The sequence below is a fragment of the Typopeltis vanoorti genome, chromosome 13, assembly GCF_054136105.1.
Source record: "Typopeltis vanoorti isolate ZY-2024b chromosome 13, IOZ_Tvanoo_1.0, whole genome shotgun sequence".
NCBI lineage: Eukaryota > Metazoa > Arthropoda > Arachnida > Uropygi > Thelyphonidae > Typopeltis > Typopeltis vanoorti.
Window position 1 is genome coordinate 59,630,431 of NC_143561.1, and position 23,417 is coordinate 59,653,847.

Sequence of the window (23,417 nt, forward strand, 5' to 3'; positions counted from 1 at the left end):
AAGTGCTCCGATGTTGGATGGCGAGCTTCTCCCTGTGAATGCTTGAAGGATACCGGAATGGGCAGTATGCGAGGTGCCAGTGTCCACTGTTTCGGGCCGTTGATAGAAGTCCTACTGGAATGAGGCAGCGGAAAGTTACTTCCCAAAGGCGGGAACGCTGACTGTAGTAACCCGTGAAAGACCGAGACGAACGCTAGCATCGCTAAGTGCAGAGAAAGGCCTCATCAGATGAACAACATGACCTCCACTTGTATGCAAACTGATGGAAGTGCAGAATCTTATCCAACAAAGGAAGACGGACCAGGCGGAGATGGTAATCAGACACAGTGATGGTAACATACGGAACTTTCTTACTTATTTTTCCAATAGTATTAGAAGGGAGGACGAATCAGTTTCTAGTGGAAAGGAGATTATGGAACTTAGGGAACTTTTAATGACTAATATGCTTAGTAATTTGTTGGTGTTTTCATTGGACTGGTTGTCTGAAAACTTATGCTCATGTGTGACCAAATTAATGTGAGGAGATAGAATTGTAGATAGAATCTGATATGAAATTTTGTATTGTGAATGTTGTGTGTGTCATTGATTAACTTAGAGGCTAGAGTTGTTGATTATTTATTAGAATGTTCATTTGTATTCGCCAGTTTGATTTAGTGCTTAAATTCTTGTGTGTAATCGAATCTAATTGTAAGTACACTAAGATCCTAATAAACATGTTTTGTTATGTAAACCTGAGTGTTGTCTGAGCATGAGACCAACTTACCACTCATAAAATCTGAACCTATGCCTAAGGAATAAGAAAGGGGAATTTAGAACGTTAGAGTCACGACTGCAAGCTAAGAAGTCTACAGATGCTGTAGAACTTTAGTAAGATAAATTAGGTGTTAAGATTCTGGGAAGGCCTCTCTGAACAAGGATTCTTCTGTCCTAGGACACTGACTGGTGCAGCATTAAAAAACAAATTTGTCAGTGTCTGAAAAGGAGATGGCCCCAGAAAGAAGGTCTAGAGAATTCACTCTTAGTTGGTAGCTAATTTTCACTTTCATAGGGAAATTACAAAAGAGCGATTCGGAGTTTAAGGTAGGTTAGAAATTTCTGGAAGGGATAGATCACAGTATAGAGAAGGAAATTACATTAAGGGAGGCATTAAGATTTTTAGAGAAAATAACGAAATAACAGTAGCCTTTCTAGATCATCTTGGTAACATGCCTACCCAATGATAATCTGTCCTTTTCAGTATACAGGAAACTCATCCATACAGGCAAATACATACATCAACCCCCCCCCCCCCCCCACACACACACCCCTGGCAATGATATGGTATCATTAAACGCTAACCAACAGAACCTATAACTCAGTGTTTCTCAATGTTTTTTGGATCATGCCCCACCTCAACATCTCAAATATTTTGATGCCCCCTCCCCCCAGCATAATAGTCAGCCAAGTTCTGAAAAAGTATAATATAAATATGTACATGGCCGTTTTCTAATTGCCCCCAAAAATATTCAAATTGTCCCACGTTGAGAAACACTGCTATAACCTTTATTCCAGCAAGTCCTCGCTTACAGTAGAACTTAATCATACACCACACCGTCCCACATTATTAAAAAATAATTACCTCAGTCTTCAACCTTCTCTTCAGAAAATTTTCATAATGCTTTCATCATCCCATATGTCTAAGATACTTCAAAAAAATTTGATTAATGCGGAGAAATTAATTGCAGCAATCCCTTGATATACACGGCAAGAGTTTTGATTAACGTGCCTTTAACCCAGTGGAGCTCAGTGCTGATCTGACAGATATATGCAAAATGTTTAATATAAATATTCTTATTCAATTCAGTGTATAGCTTGGAGGTCATGAGTAGCTGTGCATTCATATGTTACGAGTGATATTCCACATTGTTTTTTTGCTGTCAGTTTGGTTTAACACATGTTATGTAAAGGTTTGTGATATTTGACAGTAAATTGTATCTGAGAGATACCGCAACCTCCGATGTCAGTATAGTATGGTTTAATTTTTTTTTTTAAATTCGTTGTTCAATAATTTCTAGATTGTAACTGAAAATAAATAAAGCATCATGTATTACTGAAATATGGAGCCAAAGTCTTATTTATTATACATCTCCTGTAGGAGATGTGCTTTACATTATGGAAAATACTAAGAAAAGTGATGTGGAGCTTACTCCACCTTTACTACGAGTTGTCCATAAGGTTGCTTATGCTTGCAACATGAAACTCTTGTAGTTTCTATATTCGGCTATGAAATAATGTTGGATTCAATATCCATTTGATTTTTACCATCATGTATTATATTTGCAGTGTTTTTTTCTTTGTTTTATTGCTTGTTTGCCGAGGTCTGAAGAGTCATTTTGCTTGTTATCGTAGAATTTATGCCTATAAGAAAAAAGTTAAAACTGTTCAAACCACTCTTGATAACTTCTTTTGATAAAAAAAAAAATTGCAGTAAATAATGCTGGTACAAGTATTTATTAAACGTTTACTTTGCATTCATTTTTTATCTTTCCTAAAAGAGTACCATATAAAACAAATTATTAATGCAGTAGTTAATCATGGATGAATTGTAATTTTTACCATTGATTATTAGATTTGATTAACGCGATTTTGATATACGCAGTAACATCAAGGGATTAATTAACTGTGTTAATCGAGGATACAACTGAGATACAATCTCTGCACAGCTTTCACATTAAGATCAGCTTCCCCCCCCCCCGTGCCTGGAGTATATAAAATGCCCTTTTCCTACAAGTTAGGAAACCAACATCTGCATGGAAGAACACAAAAAATACATCTGCAGTCATGACTATTATCTTGCAGAACATGCTTTAGATTCTGCTCATAGAATCAGTTTGAAAAAGTCCATGTTCTGTTGCAGTAAATTTAGAAGAGAAAGGCTAATTTTGAAATCTGCAGCTACTTTGAGAAATCAGCCTAATTAAAATAAATATGGTTGCATTAAACTTACCAAAATATGAGAAACACTATACTTTGAGATCCTAGTTGACACTCATGGTCCCCAACAAGTGCCCACAGAGGGCACCTGACTTAGTTCTCCATGTGTTGTGTGTGTGACAGATGAAATATTGGAAAAATTAAATAATATTTTTAATCCTATCTCAGTGCTGTTTCACTTCATTAAGCCACAACGAGGGTAAGTAAAGTTGTGATAATCACCATGAAGGAATTGAGGTAGAAATATGCAACTTACACATTATTCTACATATACCCCATGAAGTGTTATACCTTTATTACAATGCTGCTGCATCATAATTGCAATCCTCTGAGAAACAAGTCTTTCCCTTGTTGCACAAACCAGCCATCAGCTGCAGATATGACTTCATCATCTGTGGTAAATTTTGTTCCTTTCAAGTGTTTCTTTAAATTTGTGAATAAAAAATAGTCAGATGGGGCCATGTCTGGTGAATGGGGTAAGTGAGGCAGACATTGAAAGCTAAAATTGTATTATTTGTTGGATTTTATGAGAAGTATGAGCAAGCGGGTTGTCCTGCAAAAGTAACATGCCTCTGCTGAATTTCTGGAAGAGTTTTTCCTTCAGTACTTCCTTCAATTCCTTCAGAGCTGTTGAATAAACTGCTGCTGTAACAGTTTCGCATTTTTTGTAATACTTTGTAAGGATTACACCATCCATATCCCAAAAGACAATGGCAAGAACCTTCCCTTCTTACTTTTGGGTTTGGAGCTTCTTTGGCTGTAGAGAACCTTTGTTTCTCCACTCCTTTGACTGTTATTTGGTCTCTGGGTCATAGTGATGAAGCCATGTTTCATCAACAGTCACAATATGGACCAAACAATTTGCACTTGATTTCTCAAAATGACCCAAAATCCCCTGAGATGACAGCATATGTTGTCTCTTTTGGTCGGCATTCAAACATTTGCGGGACCCACTTTGCTGTGAGCGTCAGCATGTCCAGATGTTGGTAGATAATGACCCCAACTCGTTTGCTGGATAATCCCAGAGTCTTTGCAATGTTTTTTGACTAGTATTCATCTGTTATCAAGGATCATGGCATGCACTGTTTTGATGTTTTCAGGTGTGATCACCATGGAAAGTCTTTCTGACCTGGAAGCATTTGTTGTCTCAGGATGCCCAGTTTTAAACTTATAAACTTAAATGTGAACTAGTATATCTTTAATTACAAATTCCAGAATCATCAGAAATAGGGGAGATGAAATTATTTCACTGATTGAATTTATTCACCCAAAAATTGCCACAATAAATGAAACGGGGTTGGATATGGATGATATCCTGACAGGATTGGAAGAGTGTTATTTTTTTAGTGAGGATGGAAAGGACAAGAATATTTTTTTTTGGCAGGGAAAGGGGTAGTGCTGTTAATAATAGCAGAAGAATTATGTTCATATAAGGTGGAGATGCAAGAGTGAAGTAGTGGTAATGATTTGAGGCAGTATGGTGTAAGTTGGAGATTGACATAAGACAGACATATTGGTAAGCTTTGATATCTCCTCTTTGTTTACCAATATTCCCTTAATTGACACCTTATCTCTCTTAGAAAACGTTTTTCCCTCTGACATCTTAGATCTCTTTTCCTTTGCCATTAACTCTGGGTATTTCTCTTGGAACAACAAAATCTACAAGCAGATAGAGGGAACTGCCATGGGTTCCCCCCTCTCACCCCCCCTGCCAATTTCTATATGGAAGATTTCGAAAAACGAGCCATAGACTCAGCCCCACTCAAACCTTCTATCTGGCTAAGATATGTAGATGATGTGTTCTCTATTTGGCCTCATGGCCCAGACACGTTAGACTCCTTCCTCAGTCATCTCAATAGTCTACATCCAAGAATCCAGTTCACTATGGAAAAGGAAAAGAACAATTGTTTACCCTTCCTAGACATCTTAGTCACACGCCTGCCTAATGATACACTTACCTTCACCATATACAGAAAACCCACACACACAGGCAGATACATTCACAAACTCTCCCACCACCACCCCTCTCAACAATATGGCATTATTAAAACTCTTACCAAGAGAGCCCACAATCTCTGTTCCAGTGGAACCACCCTCACTACTGAGCTTAACCACATACACAGCACTTTCCTCTCCAGTGGCTACAGCGATCACAGTATCAAAAAAATAATCAACTCCTCCCCCATTCCCCGTCCTTCTCATCAACAAGATTTTAAAAATGCCATCACCATACCCTACATCTGTGGCACATCCGAAAAAATAGCCAAGATACTAAAACAGTACAACCTACACACAGCATATAAGCCCCACCGCAAACTTGCTACCCTTATCCGTTCTATGAAAGATCAGCTCCCTCCTCTCTCTCTCTGCCTGCAGTTTACAAAGTACCCCGTTCCTGTAAGCTGGCGTACTTTGGACAGACAGGCAGATCAGCATCCATCCGTCTAGAGGAACGCAAGTCTTACATCTTCAAACACGACTATGGCCATTCAGGCTTGGCTGACCATGTTTTGGACACCACCCACAGGGTATCATGGAAGAAAACCACCATGCTCCACCACAGCAAATTCAAGAAAGAGAGACTTTTCTTAGAAGCAGCAGCAGCAGCTCTCAAAAATCAACCAAATCTCAATAAATACGGTTGCATTAAGCTTCTGAAGATTTGGCAAACACTCATCACCAGAGTACTACTGCCATTAGAGGGCGCTCTACCTAGATAGGACTTTAGTGTCACCCACGTGGTTGGGCTTAGTATTGTTTGTTATTTGTGTATATGTTACATTAATTGTTTTTGTAATCCCCGTAGATGTCCTAGTGACTAGGACGAAATATAGGAAGTATTAAATTCTATTTTAATTCTTTTTGAGTGTTGTAAAAAATCCATTAAGCCTCCAACATGATGTCCTCACAGCACTTAAGCCTCTACACACGTATTTTAATATTAGTTTATTAAATGTGGATATGCATTAAATATATTGTAATAAATACTGTACTTTTAATAACATTTAGCAAAAACTGCAAGTTTTTTTCACTATGCATACAATAGAGATGGCAGAAGCATTAGAGGAGTCAGGTGCTTTCCCAAGCCATCATGTTACAGGAGGTGCCTTACACTACTGACTTTCTTTTCTGTTTTTTTTTTAAAAAGTAAACTTTAAATCATTTAATTTTTTTTTCATACATTTCTTTTTCCATTAAAAATTAAACAAGTCTTGCCATTGTGCAACTAATTCTAGTGTATGTGCATTTTTGTATGTTTGCAATTTTTTCCCTGTTGTTAATATATGTATTTTTCAAAGTACACAATTTTACATATAAATACGTGTTTTGATTTGTTAACCTTTAATTTTTAACTGCATTTAAAAAAAAAAAAGTGGGGGGGGGGTGCTCAACTTAAAATTGCATTGGGATGCCAGAATCCTTACTGTCACTCAACAATTGCATGTGATGTGCATGGATCTAATTGTCCTATTCCTTCATATTATCTTATACCAAGGAATCTAATATCTTACACCTAGGTGTACAATTTTTGACCTCCTTATCTGACCTTAACTCCTTAACATACAAAGACGTCTGTGACACGTCTTTTGTTTATTGCACCAAAATTGATTTTGAATTTTGGTTTCACATATAAATACAACCGAATATAGACGCTAGACAATCTTGTGCCTATTTCCTTTCAGCCGAGAAAAGTTGCCAACGGCATGTATCGGCTATTTCGTTTGCGTTTGCACAAATTAATCATTATTTTTCAAATAATGATGAAGTGTTTTATCCAGCAAATCGCCCTCGCCCAAAAGATTAGCAGAAAAGCTACCGATTTCTGATTTTTAATTGGTACGTTAAGGGGTTAAATAAGAAAGTCCTGCATGGAACAAGGTGGACTGGTTGTTCTGAATTGGACAGAGATGACGTATAGATTTAAGGAATATAGGAGTTTTGATTATTTCTGATAAACCTTTGACACAAGGAATGAAGAGACTGTTAATCTCTTTTTAAGATGGTCGAGAATGAAGGCCACAGTTTTGTATCATTATTAAGAGAGACCTCGAAGGAGTCAGGGACTCAAGGGAGGCCACATACTACATGCACTGGTTGTCATACCTGTTCCTGAATTCATTCATGCTACTTGCACATACAACATTGAACAGCAATCCATTCCGATCACGCACCACCCTATATGAGAAAAATCTAGCCCTCACCACCTTCTTGAACAGCATTCATTCTCAACTTCCAGGGATGCCCTCATGTCGGTTCCCCACTCTCCATAAAATCAAAAGTTCCATCTACTGAAATTCTGTATAACTCTTTCAGAAGTTTGTAAGTCTAAATCATATTATCCATCTTTCTCTTGTTTGCTAGTGTCTGCAGCTTAAAAATTTTCAGTCTGTCTTCATAATCAGTATTCCACAATCCTGATAGCATTTTTGACACTCATTTGCACACTCTCTCTCTCTCTTTCCACTGTACCAGAATGAGAATGGAGACCAGACCTGCACACAATAGTCCAAGTGAGGTCTTATCGGCCTTGTAAAGAGGGCAAAATGATCTCCTTATCTTTACATGTGAATTCATTTCAGCATTGCAAATATTCTCTGAGTTGTATTTATAATTTTTGCTATATGACCCTTTTAGCTTCAACTTCCTGTCCACTAAAACTCCAAGATCCCTAATCTCGTCAATTTCTTCTAGCATGATCCCACCAATAGAATATGACATTGGAGATCTAATCACACCAAAGTGCAACCTTACATTTATTAACATTGAAATGACAACCATTTTTACATGCCTGCAATTCCAGTCTATTCAAATCATTCTGCAAGTACTCAATATCATCAGCACTCCTGATTATCCTACCTATCTTTGCATTATCAGCAAATAGCTGTGTGTCACATGTTAAATCCTTTCCAGTGTTATTAATGTACAGATTGAATTTCAATGAACCAAAGACTGATCTTTGAGGCACACCACTGGTTACCTTGAATCTTGTAGAATCACATCCCCCATACATGACTTTTAGATATGTCAGCCATCCTCTTTTCCATGTCAGTAGTCCATAATCCAATTCCATATGCTCCAATTTATGCAACAGTCTTCCATTCTGTATTCTTTTGACAGAATACAGAATGGAAGACTTAGCAATATCCCAAAGTATCATCACATACCCATTCCCCCTGTCTAACTCAGTGGTAACATTATTATAGAATGTGAGCAAGTTGCTAAAACATGACCCTCCCTTAGTAAATCCATGCTATTCATTGCTAAGTAGAGATTCTCTGTCAACCCATTTTTAAATGCGAGGGCTAATCAATTTTTCCAAAATCTTCATCTATCGTGAGATACTGATTTGTCGATAATTGGATACATCAGTGTTTGTCTTTGCACCACCCTTGTGCAGTGGAATTATCATACATTCTTTCCACTCCTGTGGAATCTTGTGTGTTCTGAAACTCAAATTATATAGACTGGTCAAAAGAATAGCCAGTTTAGCTAAACACTTCTTTAGCATCCATGCTGATACTGCATCATTTCCTATTGCAGAATTATTATTCAGTTTGTGCAACAGCTCTAGTACTTCCCACTCACATGAGTTTCTTCATACAGTGAAGAGAGAACAGTGCATTCAATGTTGCATATACCAGGTTGATAGTTTTTAGCAAAATGGCTTCTTATTAATTGAACAGTCTCTTCAGCATCACTCATCCACATACCATCTGCATTCAGCAGAGTTATTCTTTCAAATTCATTCTTTCTTTTACTTGCAGCGTCATACAGCACTTGTGACTCTTCTGGCCTGATGCATAACTATCCTAACTGACAACATCTTTATGCACATGGTCTTCCTTCCACATCATCTCTTTCTTACGAATCTGTTTCGTAATTAGATTATACATCCATTTTATTCCTACTCTGTTTATTCTTTGAATTCTAGGGACATATTCTGATATTGCATCATGTAAATATTATTTTTAACACTTCCCATGCATTGTTGATATTCTTCCCATCCAACAACTGATAACATAGTGCAGAACCCAGCATATTCCTTAGGTGGTCATAATTTTTGACCATCTGAATTTCAGAATAACTATGCCTTTAACTGAAACCTCCTCTGACACTATAATTGGATCTAACACTCTTTGATGACGAGTTCTTTCTGTCACATCCTGCTTGAGGAATTTGCCTCTCAAGAGCTCAATAAGTTCAGTTTCATTCTTTTCATGTGATTTCACAGCTACTCAATCAGGGTTTGGATAATTAAAGTCCCTCATCAAGATTACTCTTTTCGCACCCATTGTCATTTGATGATGCATTTCTTCATCACCAGCAACCAATCCACCAGTTCTGTAACAACATTCCACTGTGTATTTGATCTTGTTATACTCTACCGCACACTAGATGGCTCCGAACTCACTGCCACATGAAAAACTAATACTAGTATTGCAGTGAAAGGTCTCATCTCTAACTGGATTGAAGTCATCTGACATGATTAGCAGCAAGGCTCCCCCCCTCTCTCTCTCTCCTATCCTTTCTATTCTTCCTAAAAATACTGTATCCTGTACACTCGTTACCAGTTAGTATGTTTGCTTCTAATAACTCTCACTGATGCCTATATGAGGTCCCCAACATATTAACAAAGCAAACTCTACTCCTTTGTTTCTGATACTCCTAGCATTTGTGTACAGACATAATAAATTACCTGCATGCTCTTTTTTTTTTTTTTTTTGTATACACTTGTCTCTGGTCCGCATGACACAGTTTGACAACTTGCAGATCTCTGTTCTTATCTAGTTACTTATGCAGATGTCTTTACACACATGCTTTGATAGGTCTGAACCAGACGGACATGGAATCGTTCTCTATCTTCATAATCATTTCCATAATAATAACCATTCCCATCATTATCACAGTTATCTAAGATAACTCTTAGACTGATTTGGAGATTAAATGGAATTTTTATAGCACTGGGAAATGTACACTAATTTTAATGCTTCAAGTATTTCGTGTGTCACTGAGACATCTTCTGGAATTACAAATAACTTTTGTAACAACACACTGAAATGCAATACTAAGTTAAACATGTGGATGATGACTCTAAAATTCTATCTAGGTGGAGTCCCCCCCCCCAGTATGTATATAAAAGTTGTGGTTTTTTGGCCAATGCCTGGTGATGCCATTCTCAGAGCTTTCATTATATCTGCCTGTCTTCATTGTTGTTGCTTTAATGAGTGTAATTACCACCACCACCACCATACAAATTTCCTAATTTAAAAATGCTTGTGCATTTGCTTTGTAAAAAATTACCCAGTTTAATATAATAGGATTCATGAATTTTTTTGATATTTGTTCTGTACCAAGGTTAGCCAACAGCACCTATAGAAGGCATCCTTCTTAGGGCTTCAGGTTTCTCTAATTTATTCCATTTATTGTTTTGTGTGTTATTGCAATTTTAATATTGTATCTCTCATGATGTCTTTGTGACAGATAACATTGTGTTTATTTTTGTTTATTTTGAATGGGAAAAGCATAAAAATGTGAGAAACTGGGAGAAAAGAGAAAGTATTGTATGGGGATTTGATGATAAGAGGTATACTTAATGAGAAAATGATGAAAGCATGTTTCCCAGGTGCAGAGATAAACAATGATAGTAAAGCTGTAAGTTTGAAGAAGAAGAAAAGCAAATGAGTTAATTATTTGGCAGGCACAAATGATATGAAAGAGTTGTTGGAAGAAGCAAAAATTAAGTGTAAGAAAGTAAAGATATGAGTGATGCTTCACAATGCTAATACAGAATTGAAAAGAAGGGCCATGATTGTCAGTGAGAAGATTGTGTAGAAGAAATAATGTGCATCTTATAGATGTATGGAGTGAATTTGATGAGAGGACCTGTATACGCCTGATGGACTGCATTTGAATGGTTTTGGAGTTAGGTGCTTGGAGAAAGTTTTGTTCAGTGAGAGTTTTGAAGTGTAAAACCAGGGAAACTAGAGAAATTTGGGGGGGGGGGGGGGGAGTTAAGCATGTCTCTAACCATCCCTGGGAAAAATAAGTGTGAGTGCAGGAATGACTGAGGAAATGGCCACCTCTGGGTTAGATAAATATGAGTATAGGAATGATTGTGAAGAGCTGGATACAGTTTCTCATGTTTTGAATCTTAACATGCAGGTAAGGGTAACTATGGGGCCCAAGGGGGGGGGGGGGATGTCGAAATGCATGTACATGAATGTCTGAAATATCAGAAATAAAGGACAGGAGTTTTTGGCATTGGTTAGCTCAACTTACCGAAAAAATTATTGGCATCATCGAAACCTGATTTTCAGAGAATGTAGCGGATGTTGTGTTTTTAGATAAGATAAAGGAAATAGGGCAGGAGGAGGGGTATTATTAATGATAGCTGAAGAACTTCAACCAACAAAAATAGAAGTGTTAAGGAAAATGCAATCTGAGGGAAATTTATTCATTTGAGGCTGTCTGGTGTGAGATAGTGGTTAATAGGACAAAATATATTGTTGTTGCTATAGACCTGGGGTCCAGAAGAAGATGTGGATGACATGCATTGGCAGATTAGCACAATGACTGAAGGCCAAACAATTGTCAAGGGGGATATAGATTATAAGGAGAAAAGGGCACATGCCAAAATGCAATTCAATTTATATAGTTATTAAGGCATAATTACCTGAAACATCACATGATGGAGGAGACCAGGGGTTTGAGAGTGTTGGATCTGGTGATAGTATCAGAAAATCTAACTGCAGTAGCAACTCTACCTCTGATCGAGGAAAGTGACCATGCAGTATTGTCCTTGGATGTTGTTCAACATGTAGAATTTTCAGACAAGGAAAGGTTTAAGTGGAACTACGTATGTGGCAATTATGACAAACTTAGGTGGCAACTTGGAGCAGTGTCACATGTCATGAGAAACTAATGGAATGAATGTCATTAGTATATGGGAATGATCAGGGTTTGAGTGAGGCAGTATCAGACTGCATACCCAGGGTCAGGAAAATAAACTAAGTAGGAATTAAGTGGATGAGTAGCAATATAAAGCAGAAACTGAAAAAAAAAAAGCATTGTGGAAGTGATATAATAAAAAAGGTGTTCAACATGTTCATTAGCAATATAAAATACAAGCAAGAAGGGTAACAAGTTTGGTAAGGAAGGCTAAATCAGATTTTGAGAGAAAATTAGCCAAGCTCAAAGTAAATCCAAAAGAGTTTTTTGAAGATTATGGAAAGATAACTTGACTTGGTACAGATGGTAAGAAAGTGATAGAAACAGAAGAAATAACTCAGTAAGTGATCACTTTGCAAGGTATGTCATCAGGTTGTGAATTTGCAGTCACTCATGTAACAGACTGATGTGAGAATCGAGGTAGATGAATTGGAGGTACTTAGTGTATTGAAAAATAATGTGAATACAGCAGTGGGCCTGGATGATATGTCAGCTTGTGTGTTACGAGAATGTGCAAGTAAAGTGGCAGTGCTCTGGCAAAGTTGTTAAATCTAAGTCTCAGCTCTGACAAAGAGTGGAAAGAGGAATAAGGTAGTTATGTTACATAAAGATGGCTTGAAGATAGAAGTCGCAAATTACAGACTGATTAGTATTTCTCAAGTGGTGGATAAAGTATTGAAAAAGTTGGTTAAAAGTAAAATTCAGGAATGGATAGGAAGGGGCAGAATGGCTTTGTAAAACATAGGTCACCCTGTCTCAATTTATTCACATTTTATAATAAGATAACAACATAATTAGATAAAGGAAATGGCTACACTATTATACTGCTTGACTTTGCAGAGGCATTTGACAGAATACCACATGGAAAATCAATGCATAAGTTGGAGCAAATGGATATGGATATGAGGTTGGTGGCATGTGGTGTCTGATATACATCAGAGTTTGTGTGGATTAGGTTCTTTACTTGGAGAGTGGTGAATGGGTGAAATGGATTGCCAGAGGTGGTTGTGAGTGCTCCAACAGTGAATAAGTTTAAGGAGATGTGCGATGGGTATTGTGTTAATGGATAGCATGGGTCTCCCACAATGCATCCTTTGACTCCATGGAGTACCCATATAAATAATAAATTTTTCTGTGCTGTATTCATTCCATGAAACCTAATTATGATGGTTATCCTTCCTTCTGGCTTGTTTTGTACTGGTCATATGCTTATTATTTACATTCCTCTTTAAATCCCGTCTGCAACTTTTTTTAAACATCCTGCTTAATGTCTTCTACTACTGTTACTTTCTCAAACACCAATTACAAGAAACAGTCTCTTGTAATTAGCAGCCCTATAATTCCACATATCTCCCTTCTTAACTGAAAATTCTGCACATTTAGCCACCTCCTAGATCAAGACTGCATGATTGCTCTCATTGGTTGGTGGTATTGTGGTCACCTTGATTGTAAACAAATCCTCCAGTGAAATTACTAATGTAGTGCTATCAGCTCTCTTACCTTCCCTCACATGCTGCCCGTGCTAATTATTCCTTAGTAACTGCATAAATTTCATTTCTTTCCATCTCATCTGCCCTTTTTTCCCTTCCAATCTCTGAATTGCCCATAATTAATCTCCTTCCATCAGTTGAGCTTATTTGTTCATGCATGCCATTCACATCATTTTTAGAGTTCCCTGGCCTATAGCTGCAACTGACTATACACTGTGTCATAACCTATTGACCTTTATCTCCAACCAATTGTCCTTAACACATTGCTGCCCTCCTGTTGAACATTTTTGTTCAGGTTTGGATGAGGGATTAATCATTCCAAGAATGCGGAGGACCCATCTGCAACCCGTATAACATCCGGAACAAATTCAGAGGAAAATCTCAATATGAGAGGACTTTAGAAATGTTTACTGTAGTTCTGCTTTTAATTTAATCATTGTTTAAAAATATTTTATGTATGTATTATTTATTTATTTTAATTTAATTGTAATTTTTAATTTATTTTTATACTTATCTGTTTTTTAAATTAAAAATTTTTTAATCTATTTTTAAAATTTAATAATGTTGGTCGATTGGTAGAGCCTCTGCTACTAATGGCTCAGTTAAGTAAGTTTGAGCGCGGTTAGTAGTTGGAAGGGGACCAATCGTTGCTGTTGGCACACACTCCCTGGAGGTGTCAAATAATAATAATTTAGTTTTTCCACAAGAGGTCAGGTTAGGTAAAAGATTAATAAGCAGTTAGATTCATTTTACCTTTGTAAAGTGCAGTAGCATGTAGCTTGGATCTTATACATATGCATTTTCCTGATGATGATGATGTATTTGATTCACTGTATTGATGACCTCAATACAGTGGTCAAAACGTAGAAAGTTACTTTCCTAATATTAAGTAAAGTAATTATTTTAACATGTGTTGTCTCCATAAATTCTTAACTCAAATATTTTGATGCTTGGCTGGCAGAGACAGAACAAGGGGTCATCTTTGTAAATTGAGTAAGCATGTGGTTAACAAGGATACACGGATGACTCGATTTTTTGCTTGCAGAGTGGCAAATGAATGAAATGAATTGTCGGCATCTCTTGTGAGTTCTTTGTTAGTCATTGAGTTCAAGGTGAGTTATGAGAGATTCTTGGGTCTCCTTTGATATCTTCAGACTCCTTGGAGGCACTCATGCAATTATACTAACAACATTAACATATCGTACTGAGATCTTCAATTGCTTCACCATGAAACCTTTGTAATCAGCAGTGAATTTCAGTGGCCCACATTTTTATGCATGAAAAATTTGATGCATAAGAAATGCTATTTTACTCCAAGTTGTAAAAGACTTGTTCATTGTATATATATTATGAGAATACAACATTGATTTCACACCACTGCTAAACACTGTAGCAGAGAAATGAGAGAGAGAGAGAGAGAGAGTAGAACATATTTCTAGATCACTTGTAGCTGAAATGCTGTGTGCATGCAGGCATTTTTGGAATGCACTTTGTATTGGGGAGGGGATAAACCTTAATGCATGGATGACTTTCTCCATTTGAGTTTCTCCCTAGTTAAGTTCTATTTTGTATCACATTTTTATGCTGTCTTTTGCAACTGTTTTTACAAATACAAATGATGCTTTGAATTTTTTTACTTGATATCATCATTAGACTTAGAATAATTTTGTATGAAATTAAATCAGTATAAATTTAATGGTTGTTGTTAAGACATTTTTATTTTATTAATTTAGTTCCCAGTATAGTTGTTCACAGTGGAACAAATAGTACCAGTCCTGGTGACAACACAAGTGATATGGAACAACAGCCAAACAGAACACCACGGCTGGCTAAACAAGAAGAATTTGATCTTGAGGAAGATAGATGTATTCCTTCTCCTGTGGCGATAAGTATAGAAGATAAAGGTGGGGGCCACTTAGACTTATTAGATGGAGGAGGAGGAGAAAGTGGAGGTGATCTCAGTCAAGCAGAAATGTGTGATGATATTACTAGCAGTGATGGAGATAGCTCTTCAAGAGCCCAGCATTCGCCTGATCCCAGCTGTACATATAGTTTTTGTCAAGTACAAAATGGCACCCAAGAAAAATCTGAAAGACGTAAAACTGGGTCACGAGTAAGTACCAACATTTTTGGCTGTTTTATGTTCTTTTTTTTTTAGTATGTTAATGAGAATTTAAAAAGTATAGCAAATTTAATTGATAACAGCATGACTATGTTGCTGTTGTTTATATAAAACTTTATAATTTAATGCATGCTAATTGTATGATGAGCACAAGTAGAATATATACTATGGTAACAATTCTTGCTATTTATTCATCTAACGATCTGTAACCAAATCAGAACAGTGCTATTTTCTTTTGTTTGAGATATTGTCTTACTGCTCATAAGATATTCTGATATATTTGCAGTATTTTTGATATGATAAGAAAATATAATAAAAGAGAGCATAATTGCTAGAATGCAAGCATATGTATGAAGTAAATTGAATGCAAGACTTGGAAATTGAATTGGTAAAAAAAAAAGAAAAAAAAAGGGATATACAGAATGAAATTGGAATGAGTAGATGTTAATTGAAGCGCAGCATGAAAAAAATCAAATGGAAAGTTATCTAGGCTTAACAAATGATGTGAATAGTGCTGCATTTCAATTCTATCATTAAAGGTGTGGTGAAATAGGGAGTGCACAAGGTTTGTTTTACAGGAGGAGGGATGAGCAGAGTGAAGCTTTGGATATGAGGAATATACAAGAAGAGAGTTGGTGATAGTTGTAGGAATGAATGATTTGGTTGGACAGAAGGAGAATGCAAGGATAGATATCAGGAGATTATTGAGAGAGTGAAAGACAGCAGTGTAGTATTAAAAGTTGTCCACATGTTGCTCAGGTATAATAATGTTGAATTGATTTGATGGTAAGCAAAAATCATAAATTGTATTTTGGCAAATCTATATGTGGAGAAAGGAATGCATTTTGTTAATGTGTGGAATAAATTTGAATGATGGATGGAATTTCATAAAAGTAATTGGTTACATTTAAATGCATTTTGTGTGAGTCAGCTGGGGAGACTTGCTGGAAGAGAATACCATGGTGAGATGTATTTAGTAAGATCACTTCCCAACATTGGGAAACATTGAGGTAGACATTTTTATTTAAATAATTATTATTATTATTATTATTACGTGACACCTCCAGGGAGTCCAAAGACTCATCGAGGGAGGGGTACCTTCTCCACAACACTCTGTCTCTATCTCCACCACAGCAACTATTTTCATCATCTACACCAGTGGTGTTCAACCTTTTTTACTATGCGAGCTACTTTTCTATAAAAAGTTATTCGGCAATCTACTCTTATATAGATCACGTTCCCCCAACTGATATCTGATTATGCACAAATAAACAACTGAAAAAAAAATACACAACTAAAAACTTTGTATTTAAAAAAATTATTTATCACTTTTAATTATTTTAATACAACAAAAAAAACACAAATATATTGGAATAAAATATTTATTTCTCTATTTTGGAAAACCAAAGTTAGAAAAAACAACAGATTGATTACAAACTCACAAGTTACAAGAAATGCTGGTTGATTTTAAAAAAAAAAAAAAAAAAAGTTAATGTGAAATTTGGCATTGTTTGGACCTCGCAATATTTTCATAGTCAAGTAGATATGAAGAAGTGGCCAAACGTATACAATCATCCAAATGATCATTTGTAATTTGGTTTCTTAATTGATTTTTTTATGACGTTCGTATTTGAAAAAGCGGATTCTGACAAGTATGTCGATCTGAAACACGACAGAATTTTTCGCGCAGTATCAGTTAATATTGGGAATTTTTCATGTGCATACTTTCAAATGACTTCATTGTTTATTGATTTTAAATGTAAACTGTTCTGAATGTTTATTATCTCAAGTTCTACTTCAGCTTGGTTTATATCAAACAGCCCACTAATTTTATTTGAAATTTCTGTGATGTTTAAGTTTTCTTGAAATGGATTATTGATAAAAGATACAATCATTTTAGTTTTATTAAAATCTTTAAATCTTGAATTTATTTCTTCCTCAATTAATTCTATTTCACGAATAAATTCTTTTAAGTCATAGCGAAGCATTTCTTAATTTTGTTCAAAAAATTTGAATAAATATGGGAGATGTCTAAATTTGCTGTCATTTATATTTTTCTTTAATAAAAGTAAGTATTGGAAAGTTTTTATTGAACTTAACATGTCAATTAAATTTTTATGTCTACCATGTAACTCTAAATTTAAATTGCTTAATTTTATACAGAAATCTACTAAAAATGATAACTGTAACAACCATCTTTTATCACTCAATTGGGATAAATATCTCCTTTTTCATCAAGAAAATTTTTTATATCATTAATTAATACAAGAAATCTTTCTAAAAATTGACTTCTGCTGAGCCAGCGAACATTATTGTACAACAGAAGTTCCCTATCATCATCATCTGCCTGTAATTTAAATAACCACCGTTGCAGGGTTTTTCCTCGAACAGAATTTACAATTTTAAATGTAATATCCAAAACATCTTTTGTGTTTAATCTTTTACTACACAGTACTTGTTGGTGAATAATACAGTGGTACGTTAAAAAATCTGGATATTTGTCATCATTTTTACATAATGAAATGAAGCCTGATTTATTACCTATCATTGCAGGAGCACTATCAGTAGTAATAGACATAAGTTTAAAAAGCGGAAGTTTGTATTGTTTCACAAATTCATCAAATGCAGAAAAAATGTCTTCTCCCCTAGTCCTTCCCAATAATGGTATAATTTTCAAAAGTTCTTCTTTACTTGAATAATCTTGAAATACCGTGCGAATAAATACCATTAACTGAGCAATATCAGTGGAGTCTTTTGATTCATCAAATTGTAATGAAAATGCAACACACACTGGTGAATGTCTGACATTAACTGAGTATTCAGATCGGCACTTAAAATTTCAACTCTTCTCATAACTGTTGTTCTGTAAAGTTGTAAATCTTTAATATTCGAAATGATTTCATTTTTATTTTTAAAATCAGAAAATAAAGATTCTGCTGCTGCAAGAAAAGATTATTTTATTAGCTCTCCATCAGTAAAAGGCTTTTTTACTTTTGCTAATAAATGACACACTTTCAAAGATGCAATAGTGACTGATATTGGTTTATTTATTACTTTCGAAATCATATTTTGTTGTCCAGAAAGTCCTGCCTTTAAATTTATAATTTTTGATTTACGTATTTCAGAATTTTTGGGAAAATCTTCATCGTATTTCACATGTAGCGATCGAAAATGTCTCTCAATATTACCTTTTTTTGGAATTGCTCCAGATGAATTACAAATCAAACAACAACACTTTCCATTTACCATTGTAAAGAAAAAATCCGTTTCCCATGCCTTGTGAAAATGATACGTCTTCGATTTCTTTGATACACTCATGATTATCCTCAAATTAAACAAAATGCATACGATGTGCTTTATAGCTATCCAGTCATTACTGCGACATTGTAAACTTTTTATTATTATTTAACTTTGTATACTTGTAATTTCTATTAATTACTTATGATGTCTTTTACTCTATACTTTATTCTCCGTTATTCTAATTTGCTGTGCATGCTTTCTCTCTCTCAGAATCTCTCTTGTTTATCTTATTACATGCTATGTTTATCTACCTTTCGCATTACGAGTCTTATGCCTAAGATATTGGAAAATTTATTTAAAATGAGACTGCGCCACTAATATCTTTGATTAGCAAAAAGAACTCAAATATATGTCTGGTAGATTTCTCTCTCTCTTTCTCTAACACAAATTCCTACATTAAAACTTTCACAAACAGCCGTGGCCTATTCTTTTTCTTAATTTCATGCTTTGGCCAACTCTTAGATTCCTGCTCAACAAGTCCGATTTATTTTAGAAACAGTGCAGTTGTAAATAAACAAACAGGCAGCACTCTTTTAACAAGAAAGTCAAATGACAATTATTTACATTACTATGAAATATACACTATTTTAACGTTAGGGAGATTGCTTTCTCTATCCATCTATAAAAACTCATTAGCAAAAATTAGAACCTTCTTTCTTCAACATTAACTACTTTAACACATAAGGTTACCTACTCTCAGTTTACAAATTTTTACTTATTAATCTCTAAGCTTACTCGTAAAGAGGTTACCTAAATCTGTGTTAAGTTATCTTTACACATTTGATATCAACCTCTAACATGCCAATTGATTCTCTTATGGACATTTCTTAACACTATTAAACATATATCTTAAAAGTCTTTCTTGTATCAACTATAACAGGAATTATATAAAAGTTTTGAACTTACAAAGGCTCTGTATGTCACTTTCAGTCATAAGTCTTTCACTAAAAGTTCTATGGCAATTCTTTAGTCTCAGATCTTCTTCAGGAAATCTTGGCTCAGCTGCATCTCATCGGGAACGTAACGGGCTGTGGAGCTCATTCAGCTCTGGCAAAAGGTTACTCTCCCTCGGTGAAAAGAAAAACATACGAGCGAAGGTGCTTCAGGAAATTTGCCTTGCCTTTTCTCTACTGCTTGGGCTCGCCGAAAATGCCTGGCCACTGCCTTCATTTTCTGCCGTTTCAACAGCTAGAACTGCTGTTAACTGGATCCCTCTCTGGCCTGGAAACTTTTTTCTGGCAATTGGAACTCTTCCTTTCGGCAATTTGAAACCTTGTCTGCAGCCTAGAAGTAGTCTCTCTATAGCGATGTCTCGAACCGAGAAGCTCCTTTCTGGAAGCGGGAAACTCCTCTCTCAAGCATCGTGGATCCGGGCAGTCTCTCTCTCTGGCGGCGACTCTGGACTGGGCGGCCTCCTCTCTGATAGCAATTCTGGAACCGGGACCCCTTCTGCTTGCTTCAGTCCCTTTTTATTAGGCCTCCTCTGAGACCTCGCATAAAGTTTGGCAACCCCCAAAGAACCGGTATGAGTCTTTCATCTTAAGTTCTGCATGCCTTTGGTTCTCCTCAGCTTTCTTTTGATTGTAAGTTGCCGGCAATTGGGAAGTTGTTTGAACTCTTTCTGAGTGACTTCAGAGATGTTTACACTTAGAGCCTGCAGGTCTTTCTCATACATACAAGTTTCAATAACAATCTTTCTAATGCCGCCATGTACAGCTTCGTCGACAAAAACATTGCCTTTGTTTTTAACACTCTAACATATTCTTATTAAAGCAGTATATACAGTTAACTTCAAAAGAGTTATTTACAAAAACATCTAATACAAACTATACCGAGACAAAGTTTATTTTTTTTACAATATTCACATGGGACTTAACCTAAGTAAAAAATCAATGTAATGTGCTTTGGAATATTTAAGCTACAATCGAGTTTTTACACTTTGCTTATAATCATTTTTACTCGGCTTGCTGTTTGACTTCCACTGATCCAAATTAATTCATTTACCCGGACTTAAGAAAATTACTGATTTGACAATTTTAATGAAAAATAAATAAACAATAGCAATACACTTAAAGCGAATTAAAAATAATACAAAATAATGATAAAAATATTATGTTTTGAGTTTTAATTAAATTTGTAAGTAAGGAGGAATACACAAGAGATCGACCAAAAATCACTCCGTGATCGATGGGTTGAACACCCCTGATCTACACCAATGCCATCTACTGTTGCCAACTACTACTAGTATTTTCACACACAATTACAAATATCCATGCCCATGGCAGGATTCGAACCTGCAGCATTATGGCTGGAGAGAGGATACATTTGACTGATAAATCAGAGCCTTGCAACTTTCTTCATACAGTCTTTCACTTGCCAAAATGCTTTATTGTAGATTTTCCAGAAACTCACTGTCTGAAAGATATAGCATTATTTGCATGACCAGATTTGTCTCATGGAAATAAATGTAATCCTGGTGCTCTGTCAAAAATACCAATGCACACCTACTAGCCTTCCCATATTATGAAACACCTAAAGAGGAGAACATGATGTATTTCTGGATGAAATAAAGATAAAAGTTGATCTTTCAGAGAATGTAAAGATTGGTGACTTGTGAATGAACAGGATGGAAGGAAACCTGAAAGTTTTCATTATGGAGAGGTGTGGAGAGGCTTTTTGATAAGCCTTTGACACCAGAAATAAAAAATATTATTATTACATAGAAATCTCATTGGCATCTAAAGGCTCTCTGCAGAAGGCCCTGACTATAATATCTATTGCACTAATACCACAGTAATACCTATTGCACCTTTACTTGAAGACATTCACTGACAAAACACTCATACCAAACTCTGGTAACCCATTCCAGTCATTCATCACTATAAAAGAAAAAAAATCTAATCTTTAAGTCCTCACTAACCATGTTCTTACTCCATTAGAGATGTCTCCTTGTTTTTTCCCCCCTCCTCCGACTCAAGTGCAAAAAAATTTCCCTGTACAATCCTCGTAAACTCTTTCAACAACTTAATTCCTTCTGTGATATCCCCCCCCCCCCCAATCTGCTAGCTTCTGCAACCCCAAAACCTCAATCTATCTATAGAGAACGTTCTACATACCACTTTGCTCTGGATCCTTTCTGGCATTTTCTTCCTCATTCCTAAGAAAGCTGTGTACATTAATCATAAATCCAGAAGTGTCTGTTTTATAGAGGTGATTGATAACTTCCTTATCTATCCTAATTCTAGTAAATACAAAGTTTGTAATCTTTTCATCCCAAAATACATAACCTCACACTTTTCCACATTAAATTTGCATACATTATTCTTGCCCATTTATGCCAGCTTATTTAAATCACTTTCAAGCTTTCATTGCCTTGATTAATTATTACACTACCCAATTTTGCATCATCTACAAACAATATTTCTCTTCAAACCATGTCCTATATCACTGATGTAATAGTCATCTAAACACAGGGCCCTGCAATATGTCTAAACACTCCTGGATTCTGCTCCTTCACATGCTGCCTGCTTTTGGTATTTATCCATCAGATCTCACTGTATCCATATTACTAAATTCATATCCATCCTCATTTGCTCCAATTTGTGTAACAGTTTCATGTGGTATTCCTTCTCCAAAATTGAGAAGTTAAATTGTGTAGCCCCTCTCTTTTTTTTTTTTATCTGCTCAGTTGTCACTTTGTTATAAAAAGTAAATTACTAAGGTGTTATCTACTGCCATTGAAGCCATTCTTTTCCATAGAATGTCATGTTCCTATCTGTCCATTCCTGAATTTTGTATCCAAACAACTTCTCTATTAACTTTACACAGCACCGTAAAGATTGGTCTATATTTTGCTACCTCTCAAGCTGCTTTTGTACAGCAGGACCATTTTGCCACATTCTACTCCCTTGGGACTTGACCAAGACTTAAACAGTCTAATCAGTGGTGGTACAAATTCCTCTGCACATTCTCATCATGCATTGCTGATATCCAATCTGATTTCATTGCTGCATTTTAATTGATATTTTCAAAAATCAAGAGTAATTTCATTTCATTTCATATATTCCCACATCAGGTCTTGTTACATCTGTCACTGCCGTACCTTCATTTGGATAATAGACTGTTGCAAAGCTGTATTATTTAACTCAACTCTTTCATCTGCTTCTGTTACTTCTCTGCCATTAACAGTCATGAAGGTTATCCTTCCATAGTCATGAACTTCCTGATATCTATACTGAGGGGACATACATCATTATTAAACTTTCCATCAACAATTTTCCTCTAAATTAATCTGTAATAAGATTCCAATATTGTCAGATCTTATATTTTGATCTTATAAGGCATTTCTTACTATATCAATCCACCTAAATCCTGGTCTTTCTGCAGGTCTTGCCATCTTAGAAAAAAAAAAAAAAAGATCTGTTTATGTGACCATATTATAGTATGCCCACAGATATGAGACCCTTCAACACTTCTGCACATGTCAAAAGAAGGAGAATCCATTCCAGTAATAAGGTAATCAGTCTGTATTGCGGGATGAGTGTTTATTATTACACGTCGGAAAATTAACTTCTCTTTTATGA

At 35.7% G+C, this 23,417-nt stretch overlaps 1 protein-coding gene across 17 annotated transcripts in view; it reads left to right on the forward strand.

The window, feature by feature from the left end:
- LOC150100204 (uncharacterized) overlaps positions 1–23,417 on the forward strand; it is a 566,343-nt gene that overhangs the window by 148,343 nt on the left and 394,583 nt on the right. For all 17 annotated transcript variants that reach the window (XM_090402864.1, XM_090402869.1, XM_090402857.1 and 14 more), the window contains one exon: positions 15,146–15,525. In XM_090402864.1, the coding sequence (XP_090258990.1) occupies positions 15,146–15,525 (380 nt within the window). The remainder of the gene's footprint in view (positions 1–15,145; positions 15,526–23,417) is intronic.